Source organism: Spea bombifrons, chromosome 4, assembly GCF_027358695.1.
Source record: "Spea bombifrons isolate aSpeBom1 chromosome 4, aSpeBom1.2.pri, whole genome shotgun sequence".
NCBI lineage: Eukaryota > Metazoa > Chordata > Amphibia > Anura > Pelobatidae > Spea > Spea bombifrons.
Window position 1 is genome coordinate 74,017,134 of NC_071090.1, and position 13,367 is coordinate 74,030,500.

At 39.3% G+C, this 13,367-nt stretch overlaps 1 protein-coding gene across 1 annotated transcript; it reads left to right on the forward strand.

Moving 5' to 3' along the window:
* The first annotated feature begins 4,619 nt into the window (after positions 1-4,619).
* On the forward strand, positions 4,620-13,159 carry LOXL1 (lysyl oxidase like 1). The gene is made up of 7 exons (XM_053465017.1): positions 4,620-5,869; positions 9,130-9,238; positions 11,767-11,904; positions 12,007-12,163; positions 12,341-12,436; positions 12,620-12,735; positions 12,988-13,159. The coding sequence occupies exons 1-7, from the start codon at positions 4,879-4,881 to the stop codon at positions 12,992-12,994; spliced, it is 1,614 nt and encodes a 537-aa protein (XP_053320992.1). The 5' UTR covers positions 4,620-4,878; the 3' UTR covers positions 12,995-13,159.
* The last annotated feature ends 208 nt before the right edge of the window (positions 13,160-13,367 follow it).

A 13,367-nucleotide genomic window follows, 5' to 3' on the forward strand; every position in this document is an offset into this window, starting at 1 on the left:
CTGCTGCTGTGAGACGGTGAGTCAGACTAAACGGATTATATAATGAGGGGGATTTTTCAGAGCGTTTGCTCTGAAAAAACCCTCATTTTATAATCGATAATAATCGATTCAACTAATCGATAATGAAATTCGTTGGCAACAAATTTCATTATCGATTATTATCGATTTTATCGATTAGTTGTTTCAGCCCTACTTTTTTATTCAGGACAATTCAAAGTAGAAAACATTGCTATTGGCATATAGAAATTAACTACAATGTAACACTTAACAAACAAATGACACGTATATTGTAGTCTTAACGTAACCACTGAGACAGCTGCCAAAATAGGGTTTATTCACTAAGCAGTGGATTGTGGTGGGATAAAAAACTTAAAAGTCGCTGCATTACCAATAAATTATTCAGAACCAGCTCTGTTCAGTGAGTAAACTCCAAAACTCTTGAACATAAAGACCTAGGAATGGGTCCTTGGAAAGTTAAACAAAACATAGTGTTTGGCATACAGTAATAATGGAGGAATAAACTGCCAATGTGCTGCCTAGTGGGTATGACCCAAATAATTTGTCCACTAATATATATATATTTTTTTATATATATTTATGTGAAATCCCAGTTAGTATAAACAATGATTTATTTGAAATATTATAATTATAACTTAATAAAGGCCTAATTATAAATAATTCATGCTATGTACTTTTGAGAATTGTGTGGCCCTTGATGTACTATGGTATCGTGCTTATATAGGTTATGTAACTAGGGCAGGTGAAGGAAAGTGGCCACTTTAACAATCTGAGTCAGCTTATTAAATGATGAAATGTCTGACATTGAACAATTTCCAGATAGAAACTGACCTGTGTGTTTTGGCAAAAAATGTTCACATGTGGCAATGAAGACTTTGGCCTAGCTTAAGAAATTCCAAATATAAATTCATTTACATGAATGCTCTTACTTTCTTACATGTTAAGTTATGTATTAAATATATATCATTATATATGTCAACATTTTGCAATCTTAGTGTGATGAAAAATCTATGTCATCTTCAAGGTATAGCAACTAATATTTTCTTGCTGTATGAAAACGATTTACTAAAATATCATACAGCCCAAGATTTGAAATGGCCAAAGAGATTTTTTTGCTTAATTGAGTGCAATTAGCGGAATGGGTATGAGCTGAGATTTACTCAGACCTTTATGGAACATTGTGACCTACTGAAAGATTATACAATTAAGCAAGTTATTTGGAAGAATATTGGATTTTATTTACACAATTTATGTTTAAACACATTTTGTTGTGTCTTTACTAGTTATAGTGATAATTAGAGCTATATAACAATGTAATATACCCTGAGCTCAAAAAAATTGGATCATCAGAGGAGGAAAAAGGGATAATGTTTCTGCCAGTGATAACCTACACTATTGCATACAGCACTGTATTTTATGATCCTCTGGCACAGGACATAAATGGGGAGAAAGTATAGGGAGTAATGTAACAAATGAGTAAAGTAAGAGAAAAAGGGAGAAAGGGGTGGAAGATTCTAAGGCATGGAAATGTGTCGCTGCAAGGGCAAGTGTGAGCCATTATGTTTGTATGTAATGGCAAGCATGAATGTACATGTGTATGTATGTGTGTATTTGTAAGGGCAGTGTATATGTGTGTATATGGGCACTGTATACAGTATATGTGTGTGTAAGGGCAGTATATATGTGTGGGTGTAGGAGCAGGCATTAGTAAGGGCAGTGTATGTGTATATGTGTAGATTTTGACAGCTTATCCATAATATACTGTTTTGGACCTAAAGGGTATAGAATGATTTACACATGTTTAACTCAGTAGCTTCTATTTAGAATTGTTTTAATTCAAAAAAAAGTCTTTGCTGAGTCCAGCAACTGTGAAAATGTCTGCAATGAACCATATATGTGCCTATCCTTGGTTAAAATGTGTGTGTGTGTGGGGGGTATGGGTGTTATTGGACAGGGTTTAAATGTATGTGTGACAGTGTACAAATAAAACAGTGTACAGTGTAAAGTGGAAACAATGTTCCTATGTGCCACGGAGCTGCATTACAATCATTGAAGCGACTCATGTTCCTGGTCAGATTTAAAGAGGGGCTCAACCTTTAAAAGGAAAAGGTGTTTTCTTACGTTTTATGTATGTTTTATGTTCACAATTTATGGAATATGTATCTAGTAAACAAATTAATTGATGGTCAAAAGGACCAGCGTTGGGAGGTTCAAAATCTGACACAGAAGCAAACTGGACACTAGTGGAAGAGGTTTCCCATCCTGCATACCAGGGAATGACTGTGTCTCAGGATTTTAGCTACCATCTTTGGGTCTCATGGTAAATGTCTGAACTATGATTAACCCCTTAATGACAAAGCCCGTACATGTATGGGCTCAAAATGCATTGTTTTCAATGGGTTTAAGGACCGCCCATTGTCCTTAAGGGGTTAATATACAGAATATCTTAACCTCATGGCCACTTACGGTTTTGACCTTGACAGTGTAGTCAAATAAGACTGCATATTGGAGTTCTTTATGGCTACTTTATTATGAATTATTTAATGGTAAAAAAGTAAGAGAAAGAACTTACCTAAGGTAGAAGCTGAAGCTCCACAGCTTCTCCGTGGTCCAACAATTGTCGACACTTGGCTTCTTGAAGCAGCGAATCAGTGGCAGGAAAGCAAATTGAATGCAATGAAAGCTCTTTCCATGCATGCGCACGGGGGACTGAACAGACCGTCACCCATAGTATTCCCTGAGTCAGCGCAGGAGCTGAGTGGAGGTAAGTATATCATGTGCAAGGAAATGTGTTTGCTGTTTAGCTAGGTGAGGAAAGGAGCAAATGTATATGGGGGGATTCTTCCCCATGCATTTGCAAAAGGAATACCATAAAAAAAACTTAGGGACAATGCAGCTATCATATGCATTAAAGTACATATGATGGCTGGAGTGTGCATTTAAAGATTCTCAGGGTCAATCAGCTCATTCATTCCGTTTCCAAAGTCACGCCTTACTAAAATGGTATTTTAGAGTGTAAGTATATACATGTGTGTAGCACACCGCGTTATGCTTTACAGCAAAATTCGCTATCCGTTCCGCACCTTGCAGTCCATGTACTTCCTGCGCTAACATGTGATGTGTTCTGGATCTTTTTCATATGTAACGTGTTTTTCTTTTTCTGAGGCAGACTTTCCCTTAGCTATGTGCAACGCCCTGCTTACTATAGGTTCAGAAGTTCCCATTGTTTTATAAAACTCTATGTGGAACTATAAAAACCCATAGACTTTCACGGTTATCCAGTAACTGACATGATCATAGTTTGTGCATTCACAATAAACTATACATAGAGCTCACACTAGAGGTTTCCCAAATGCCTCGGCATATGTGCTGCATGTGGCATTTTATTCCCCCTGCAGCAAGTTGGCAGTGAAAGGGTTTGCACCACTGAGTACATTCTTCACATTACCTCATTCCAGCTGTTTCCAGCCCCCAGGGCAAAGCTCAGGAAAGCATGAGATGGGAGGAGACAGATTTCTGTAGGGGGGTCCCATTGCCAGCCTGCTAGGCAGCCTTGGTGGGTTTAACCCCTTCTCACCTGCATCGTAAAGAAAGCTATTCTAACAAAGTGCATCTGAAATCACAGTTTACATTGGGATTTCAGTATTGGAAAACAATGATGTATAGCTCTTAGCTTTAAGCATTTATGCTCATGTACATAATCCGATAGGGAATGTACTTCAAATTATTATATAAATAAAAGATAATAATAAAAATACACTGTTCACTGTACATGCCTCTGGCAAGCACATGGTTAATAAAGTTACACTACTTTATCTTTTCAAGGCAAAGTTAATGTTTTGAGTCTTAGCAATATGCAGAACAAAGTTGTGTTCTACATATTTTATGATATACACTATTTTGTGCTAAACCTGAATGTTTTACAGAAACTGGATCTATGCCGGGTGTCAAATAAATGTTGCACTGGGTTGATACGTTGCACTACTGTGTTATTTGCTGAGTAGGTTATCTGCAGGATGTACCCAGTGCCCAACAGATGATGTATTTAAACTATAACATTCTGAAGCTAAAACAAGACACAGGGGCAATTAATACGACAGAGAGGGGGGAAGTAGGGTGATTACAGAGAGCGTGGAAAAAGGAGAACAAGGACACAGCAGAGAATGTAAGAACAGAAAACTGAAAAATTTGAAGGAAAAGAAAGTGTGCATGAGGAGGGGGTAGAGACAAAGAAAGGGAAGGCGGAGAGAGGAAAAAAAGTGGGGGAGAAAGGAATAAACAGGAAGTGAGGGGAAGAAATGGTTACAGAGAAAGGGATGGAATGAAACAGGAAACAGATAAGAAGAAGGTACTGACTGGAAAAGTCAGAGAAATACAAAGTCGGTGACAGAGATGAACAAAATAACGGCAGCAAGAGAAGAAAGGATGTGATCCCTCTCGCAGCACGGCTTCCTAGAATAATCCATTTCCCTATCCATCAGCGGCTGGTCAATAGAACTTTGCTCCATCAAACTTGTCTGTTCCAGATTTGCAGAGATGTTCAATTAACTACGTGCCTCTTCTGTTTTTCCTCGTGGCTCTACCACTTTCCTCGTGGCTCTTGAAAACTTAAATACCGCCTGATTGGGACCAGCAAAGCACAAATCATTTGGCACCTCTTTATAAACAGGGATCTGCGGAACATCATTTTTATTAACCTGAGGAACAGCTTTCCTTGATCCCGATTGTCACCATGTGTCCCCTTATCAGCACTGTGAGTTGAGATCCCCTCCCCAGCCTCCTCAACTGCTTAAGAAATCCAACCTATCTTTCCTAGCACTCTTTTACATCCCAATTTAGTTGGGGAAGAGGAATAACAACATGGCCCTCCTGGGACACATTTGTTTGTGTCTGTCAGGACTTGTTTTGGTCCTAGGGCAGGATGGGGCTGGCTGGGGACAGATGATCCAGTGGGAAGAGAGCGGGAGGCGATACCGGTTGCTAAACTCAGGATCTGAATACCAGGCAGCAGGAGAAGGCGCTGGGGGAGCTCGAGTTGTGCTGGATGGTAGTCGTGGGACAGGCTCTGACCGCCGCCGTCAGGCACCCACTTTGCCCCGTACCAGTTCCCAGACAGTGAGGGGTAGCACACGTCACCCTTTTGGCTTTGGGCAGGTGCCAGACAACTGGCGAAGTGGCGGAGAAACAACAGGTACAGGACGATTTGTTCCTTCTGCAGGGACAGGTGGAGGAGGAAGAGTACGACAGTCAACATCCCAGAACTCTGCTGGACAATCATTCCTTTCAAGGCAGCAACCCCCCTATGTTCAGCAACCCCCGTATGCACCCCAACCCCCTTATGCACCACAACCCCCTTATGCACCACAACCACCTTATGCACCGCAGCCTGACTATTACCCACAGGGGTATGACGACACCTATGGATACCCAAGAGGCGGTGGTGGATATGTGGCACAGCCTTGGGGGGGTGGATATGAGGAATCCTGGGAAGAACACGTGCCACCATTTGGTCAGCCACCTTATTTTGGTGCATCACCCAACCTAGCCCCTCAGCAGCCACCACCAGCAAATCCCATAGTACCACAGGATGGGCTTGACCGACGGTTTTCCCACAGTCTATTCAGGGGGAGTGAAGGGTCTCCAGACAGCGATCCAGTTCGTCCAGCAGTGGGAGCTGATGGTGGAGATGCGGGATTTCTCCCTTTTGGAGGAGCTGGTGGAGGTGAAGGTAGCAACTATGGTACACAGACCAGGTTGTCCAATGCCCCATCTACAGGCGGTGAAACCCAGGGGGCACAACAAAGCAGAGCCAGCGTGGGAAACGTTTTCAGAAACGGACAAAATAATAGAGGTGAGGTTCGGTTCGGTGGAGATGGGAATATACAAAACATATTAGAGGTTTATTCTTTAAAACACATACAAGAAAGATGTACATACACATTAAATAGTGATGTTGAACTCTAGCCCTTTAGGGTCACTTGTGTGGCATAATATTATTTAACAATTTCACCGGCATATACATTATTGATTGATTACATGTTAAGGAACAATCCAAAACCACAATAGAATACCTACAAGATTGTAAGCTTGCGAGCAGGGCTCTCTCCACCTAATGTGTCGGTTTGTCTTAGTCTGTCAATTCTTGTCTTGTCGTACCCCTTGAATATATGTATTGTATTAAGCACTGCGTAAATTGTTGGCGCTATATAAACATAATAATAATAATAATACAGTGGGATTAGGGTACTGAGTTTCCTAAATAAGGTAGATACCGACAACAGCAACATGTAACAAGCCTCCCACCTCTATATAATAGTGATAATCCATAGATGGACTACAGAATGATACAAAATCTTTATTAAGATCATTCTTAACATTCTGGGAGTGTGCAGACTCTCATCATCAAGACATAATGTTTCTATGTGCACTCTCGAAATGTTCAAATGATCTGCTTAAAGATTTGTCTTTGTATTATTTTATAAAATTTTATAAAAAATGCACCATGAACCACATTCATTATTATCCTTAAAGCAGCAACATATTCTGCAGCACTGCTACAGAATGAAATCGACAATATGCTATAGAAAAAGAAAAGATAATTAGAGCCCTACTTGTGTGTGATTTGCATTGATTATTTTTCATAGAAGAATATGAAACATGCATATTCTGTAATTGTCCTAGGTTTAAGTGCAACCTGGTAATACAATGCAGGTAGTATATACCCTAATATGAGTACTAAACATTTGTTTTTTGTTGTTCACCCATATTCTAAAATCATGTAGCCTGTGTCATAGCTAAATATGTACTAGTTTAGACAGATGGATTGACCCTTTGAGGAACATTTGTGAAAAATATATACTGCAGGGGTTTGTTTTTACGAATTACACTTTTTTAAGCAGCACACATCATTATTATTTATTGATTAATATAGCACCATCATATTCCATAGCCTCGTTTAATGGTTATCTTTCAGAAGTCTTTTTATGGATTTTGTTCACATGGAATAAATGCCATGTTGCTTCAATTAAATTATTGTAAATTGCAGCTACAGACACACCCTGGCATTATGGCTCTTCACTAAAGGGAAACAAGCTTACAGATGTACTGCCAGAGGCTGCAGGTCCCTATGCTAGATCTGCACACATTCAGGTCTCTATCCACCCAGCTGAGCGTATAGAGCTGTCTGTATTGCGTCTTAACATTCTTTGGTTTAGCAGTTTTTTTTTTTAAATGTAAATAGTTTAATAACTCAACTTACATACATTTCCTTTGCTTGGAAAACAATACCTACCTGCTTCCTCTGGGAAAAAAAATAAGGAATGGAATGAGAGCTAGTTGTGTGCCTTAAATTTCCATAGTATAATGAAATATCAAGTAGACATAAGTTATTTACGTTTAAAAAAGACCTAAGACCATTAAGTTCAACCCTTCTATCTATCCTTCCTGCTTTAAGTCCAATTAAGCTATTTTTTAGTTTTGGCACTAAGGGGGAAAAATGTCTTCTTGACTCAAAAAGGCGATCAGATTTCTCCGTGGATCAAGAAGCGATAAAATATTGTTTATTCTATTATTTTTATCCATGTATGTTCTTCTATTCTAAAAAATATCCAGACCCTTTTTGAAGGCATTCATTGTATTTGATAGCACCACCTCTCTCAGCAGTAAATTCCATACCTTCATTGCCCTTACTGTCAGGGCAGGCCCAAGTCATAATGCCGCCCCCCTGCTGACGCCAGGGGTCATTATCTACCCTTCCTCTCACTACCTTCTCATTATCCACCCTACCCCCCCCTTTGTACTTCACTTACCTTTCAGCAGTCCTCCCTGCTCTGCCTTTAAGTCTGCTTTACTGCTGAACGCCGGAAATGACGTCATATTCCAGCGCTCACCATTACAAGCGGGCACGGAGACCGAGCTAGAGGGCTTGCAGAGGAGAGAGAGGGGCACCGAGCGGGTACTGACAACTTGATAAGCGAAAACCACTCGGCGCCCCTCTCTCTCCTCCCCTTAAAAAAAAAAGGTGCTTGGGGCAGCAAAGTGCCGCCTCTTCAAAAGTGCCGCCTGGGGCAATTGCCCCACGCTGCTCCATGGTAGGGCCGGCCCTGCTTACTGTAAAGAATTCTCTCTCACAGTCTCAGAGTATAAACTTTTGTTCTTTGTACATTTCTGTTAATGAGCAGGTCACTGGAGATCTCTTTATATTGGCCCTGAACATATTTATACAATGTTATAATATCCCCTCTAAGATGCTGTTTTCTACCTTATAGAGATACAACTTTTTTGATCTCTTCATAACTAAGATCTTCATATGCACTTAATAATTTTGTAGCCCTTATTTGAACCTTTTCTAGTTCCATAAAGTCCTTTTTAAGGACCAGTGCTCAGAATTACACTGAGCTCTTGCCATTGACTTATAGACAAATTATAAAGAAGAGGACCCCAGACAGACCCTGCCACTTAATACCTTGGTCCAGTTTGAGATTTTTCTATTGCCAGGTGTCAGGCTCACTGGCCTGTTGTTCCCCGACTTAGATTTTGATCCCTTCTTAAATATGGGCACCACATCTGCCTTACGCCAGTCTGTTGGCAGTATAGCTGAACTAAGAATCCATAAAGATAAAAAATAGCGGTCAGCAGTTGAGCTTCAATGTTGACTGATCGATGTATGATACTATAAACAGCTGAACAAAGTGACAGGTGTTATCCTAAAAGCCTGGTGTATCTACAGCCTTCAAAGACCATTTTACGATTGGCCCACTTTAAACTCTTTCTTTTACTGAGTAAACAGGTAATATAAAATTCATATTCATGCAGTCACTGTTAAGTACTACAGACAAAAATGTAATTGTATTTTGGAGCTTAGAAACCAAGCAAACATGTAACATGTGAGCAAAGCACTGGGGGAACGGCATATTTACTCTGATTCCTCTCATGTATTACAGATATTACAGATATATCCCAGTAAAGACTCTTTAAAAACTATGTTGTGTATATGCTATCCATATATGCAAAAGAAGGCAAGAGGTTCTTGTATTACAAATGATATCTTGTCCATACCGCAGATCTTATCTTTCCTATTGAGAACTATATACAACTCCTCTCTCTTCCCAGGCCTTCCAGATTTGGTGCCTGATCCAAGTTATGTCCAGGCCGCTACCTATGTTCAGAGAGCTCATCTCTACTCTCTACGGTGCGCAGCAGAAGAGCGCTGTCTGTCCAGGTGAGAAGTCTTAAGGTCTGTCTCTTTGGGGTATAGTTACTAAAGAGGGAGTATGCAGGAGCATTTTCAACACAATGAATTTGCTATGCATATTATGCCAACACCAATGAGCTTCTTCTGCAAGTGAGATGTTTTGAATGTTTCTTCTCTGACTGAACTGTACATTATGCAGGGCCAGCTCAGGTTGTGAACCTTAAAATGTTTAGCGAAGTTGGTAAGACAAAGTTGCTACTCTCTTGCAAACTCCCCAACAAACCCTGTTTTAATAAATACATGTTGGAGGTGACCAGGGCTAAATGTAAAGTGTGGCTGGAGTGGCAGATCGGGGAAGTATGGGACATCAACGGCTAGCGGCCCACCTGGCATTTGCCTGGTGTGGCAGATGGCCAGTACAGGCCTGCAGGCGACAATACTGATCCATGGGACTGTGAAGTAGAATAGTGCAACTAAGTGATTGTGTTTATATTTGTAATAAAATAAACGTGGATACAGCTGTAGTTGCTAACATGCAACCTGATGATGCAAAGATCTTCAATGCCATCAATTGAAATAAAGTAAATTACAAAGTTGGGGTTTAATCACTAGTGAAATGAGGAGGATGACACCACAACTCTCCTGACAACTCTCCTTTTAGTGAAAAAACCACACAGAACCAAATCATAGCATTCATTTTTTTATATATAATTTTTTTTTGCTGTATCACTCAATACAAAAGGGAAAAGAAAAAATGTCGGTGCGCTAAGCTAGTCACAGGCTCAAATAATACAAATGTATAATACGAGGCCTACCAAACAGGTGTAAGCATGCTGCAAGAAACAGTGTATTGGCTGTACAATGTATACAAGAAACAAAAACTGTCTGCACTTCTTACCCTAATAAAGTTGGCAACAAATATATAAACATAATATAAATGAGAGGTTTTGGTTATATGAATTGGCCAAAGCATAATTAAGCTCACCCGCCACGTCAAGGCACACTCAATACAAAAGCAAGGAAACAAGAGACCACCTCATGCATTTAGTGTTTGTTTAGGTGAGGCTGGACTGGCATTTGAATGTCTGTTGATGTTTTGTATTTGTGTTTAAGTGTATATTTTGCTGTTTAGTGTAAGATGAGAGACTGACGTCTTTATGTGTTGAGGAGAGACTGATGCTACTAATTTCAGAAAAGCTAAAAAAACTGAATGTTAACAACATTTGTATGAGACAGTATGGTTTGTAGTGATTATAAACAGTTTGCAGAGATTTAAGTAAGTGGCAATTCTTAGTGAAGTAATCTAGGGAAGAGAATTGGTCATGTTTATCCCTGTAGATTCCTAATCTTATAGTCTGTGGCGAAATATACTACCTGATAAGAAGGATGGTTTTGACAAAACTGCCCTTGTATCTTAAAATAAAAGAGACGTCTATGTTCATGAGGTTACTTAGCATAGAGTGACTGTGTTTCATAGCAGACCTGACATTCCTCCAGTGTTTGATTGCGACTTCATGTATTTGTAATTCCAAGAATATCATGTGCTAGAATGTGGCAAAGGGGAATGAACTAAGTGCGACCTTTGGGGTTTGCAAGGCAGATTATTACTGGCATGTCAATGCATTCCAGTGCATGTTGTTTGCACTTGTAGGACTGTTGGTTTTTTTAGATTGGGTAGGTGTGTGTTAAGCGGTTTTGTGTAACATTTGAGCTGACCTCATATCAAAACACATTCTAGCATATTATGCACAAGTCTGATTTTGGGAGAATTTATATAGGAATGCATTTATGGCAATGCGTTTGTCTATCTCCCAATATGCTTTTACTGATTTGGAACAATTTTAACATTTACTTAAATTAATTAAAAAAAATACATTTCCATGCATACATACATGTACGTAACATAGTATAATAAATTTACAATTAGTATCACAGATTGAAGGTGTGTAGTCAGAATGGAGATTTAAATAGCCAACTTTAAACCAATTGTGTAACTAAGTATATTCTTACAGGGGAAGGGATGAGGTGCTCACTCATAAGAGCTGTAACCATCAAGTAATGTTTAATTACAAAATAAAGCAAATAGGCAAAATTATTTTGCTAACAAATTATTATTTATTGTTTTATATAGCCACATCATATTCCATAGCACTGTACAATGGACATAACAAAGAGCATATAGCATAAAAACTTGACTTACAGAACAGGTGAGGAGGTCCCTGCTCAAATGAGTTTACAATCTACCATGACACAATCAAGAAAATACATTAATGTCACATTAATTTACATTTCTGCATATGTACACATATACAATCAGTTAGAATTCTTAGTACAGAAATATGTCAATAGAACTGGAAGTATCTTCCTCAATGTGTTGCTGGTATCATTCATTGGAGAAACAAAATAATCCTATTTCAGTTTTGGAAACCATGTGTACCAGTTATAGTAATGACTTCAGATGACAGTATGCTGTAGAGATACAAGGGGCACTTGTATATGGAGGGTGCATATGCTGATGCCACTGCCTGTATTCTTATCGTACACCGTTTCTCCAGCTCTGCATATGCAGATGATGCATCAGATTATGATGTGAGAGTGTTGCTTCGCTTCCCTCAGAGGGTGAAGAATCAAGGAACTGCCGATTTCTTACCAACTCGTCCACGCCAGGCTTGGGAGTGGCACAGCTGTCACCAGTGAGTACTAAAGGAGATGGCATCAGAACAGGTTTGCTCTTTAAAAAGCGGTGTCAATTGTGTGGGCATTTCCAGGTTTGGCATTTGAGTTATCTGTTGCAGGCATTATCACAGCATGGATGAATTCAGTCACTATGACCTGCTGGATGCCACAACTGGTAGGAAGGTTGCAGAGGGGCATAAGGCCAGCTTTTGCCTAGAGGACACAACCTGTGACTTTGGAAACCTTAAGAGATATGCATGCACATCACACACTCAGGTGAGAGTGCTCAGCTGTCTCGGCATATACACACACTACTAATTGCAGTTGCTTTTTCTATAATGCAACTTGAACATTTTGTCTTTCCCTTCATTTTTTAGTACAATGAATGCTCATTTACACATGCACACAAGTGTTTTTATTTGTACACAGTGACAGTCTCTGCCTTCTGTGCAGGGTCTAAGTCCTGGTTGTTATGATACATACAATGCGGATATTGACTGCCAGTGGATTGATATCACAGAGGTGAAACCTGGGAACTACATACTCAAGGTACAGTAACTGCAAAACGCCACCACAACATCATCTTCTCCTAACAAGGTCATTGCAGTATACTTGATTATTGCATGTTTTATACCAAAGTGTATATATATTACAGTATATACAGTATTACAATAGCAACATCACCCCCCTAATGCTTTTCTTGTTTATGAATATATGTTGTGTTTTTTCCAGGTTGTGGTGAATCCTAAATACTTAGTGTTGGAATCTGATTTCACCAATAATGTGGTGCGATGCAATATCCACTATACCGGACGTTACGTGTCTGCCACAAACTGCCGCATCTCACAGTGAGGAATCTATATGTACCTCTGTTGTATCTATATTTCTTTTTTTTTTAACTGAATTCCTCTTTACTTGCTTCCATGTAATGTTTCAGTATAAATCTACTATATATCTTCACCTCACACCTTCCATATTTTCATATACCTTACTCTGTTCCACTCCCTTTAAAATTATCATCTGTGATGATCTTAGTGTTCACTATATGGGCCTATTACCTCTCCTACTTACCATTTTTATTTTGTTGTTTTCTCCCAAAGGTTTTGAGCAAGACTATTATCAATGGCAGATATGGGAATTGTACACCGAAAAGACATAGAGATCCCCACCCCTCACCCCCATCCTTATTCAATCTAATTAGCTCACCAAAATTCATATTAACACTTATGTAAAAAAATCCTCACTTTTTTCCCAATAAAATGAATTTTACTATTTTCTGTGTGATTTCTGAGAAGCACAATTTGTGATGTCTCATAATAAAACAAGAGTAAAACCAATCGCATGAGATGAAATCATTTTACCTTGGCACTGCATTTGTAATCTGTCTGATAATGTATATGGCATACTTCCCTGTTTTGGTGCCCACTGAGTATGGGCGGAATCAAGTTTTTAACTACTTTTACATTTCTTAATCTGTAAA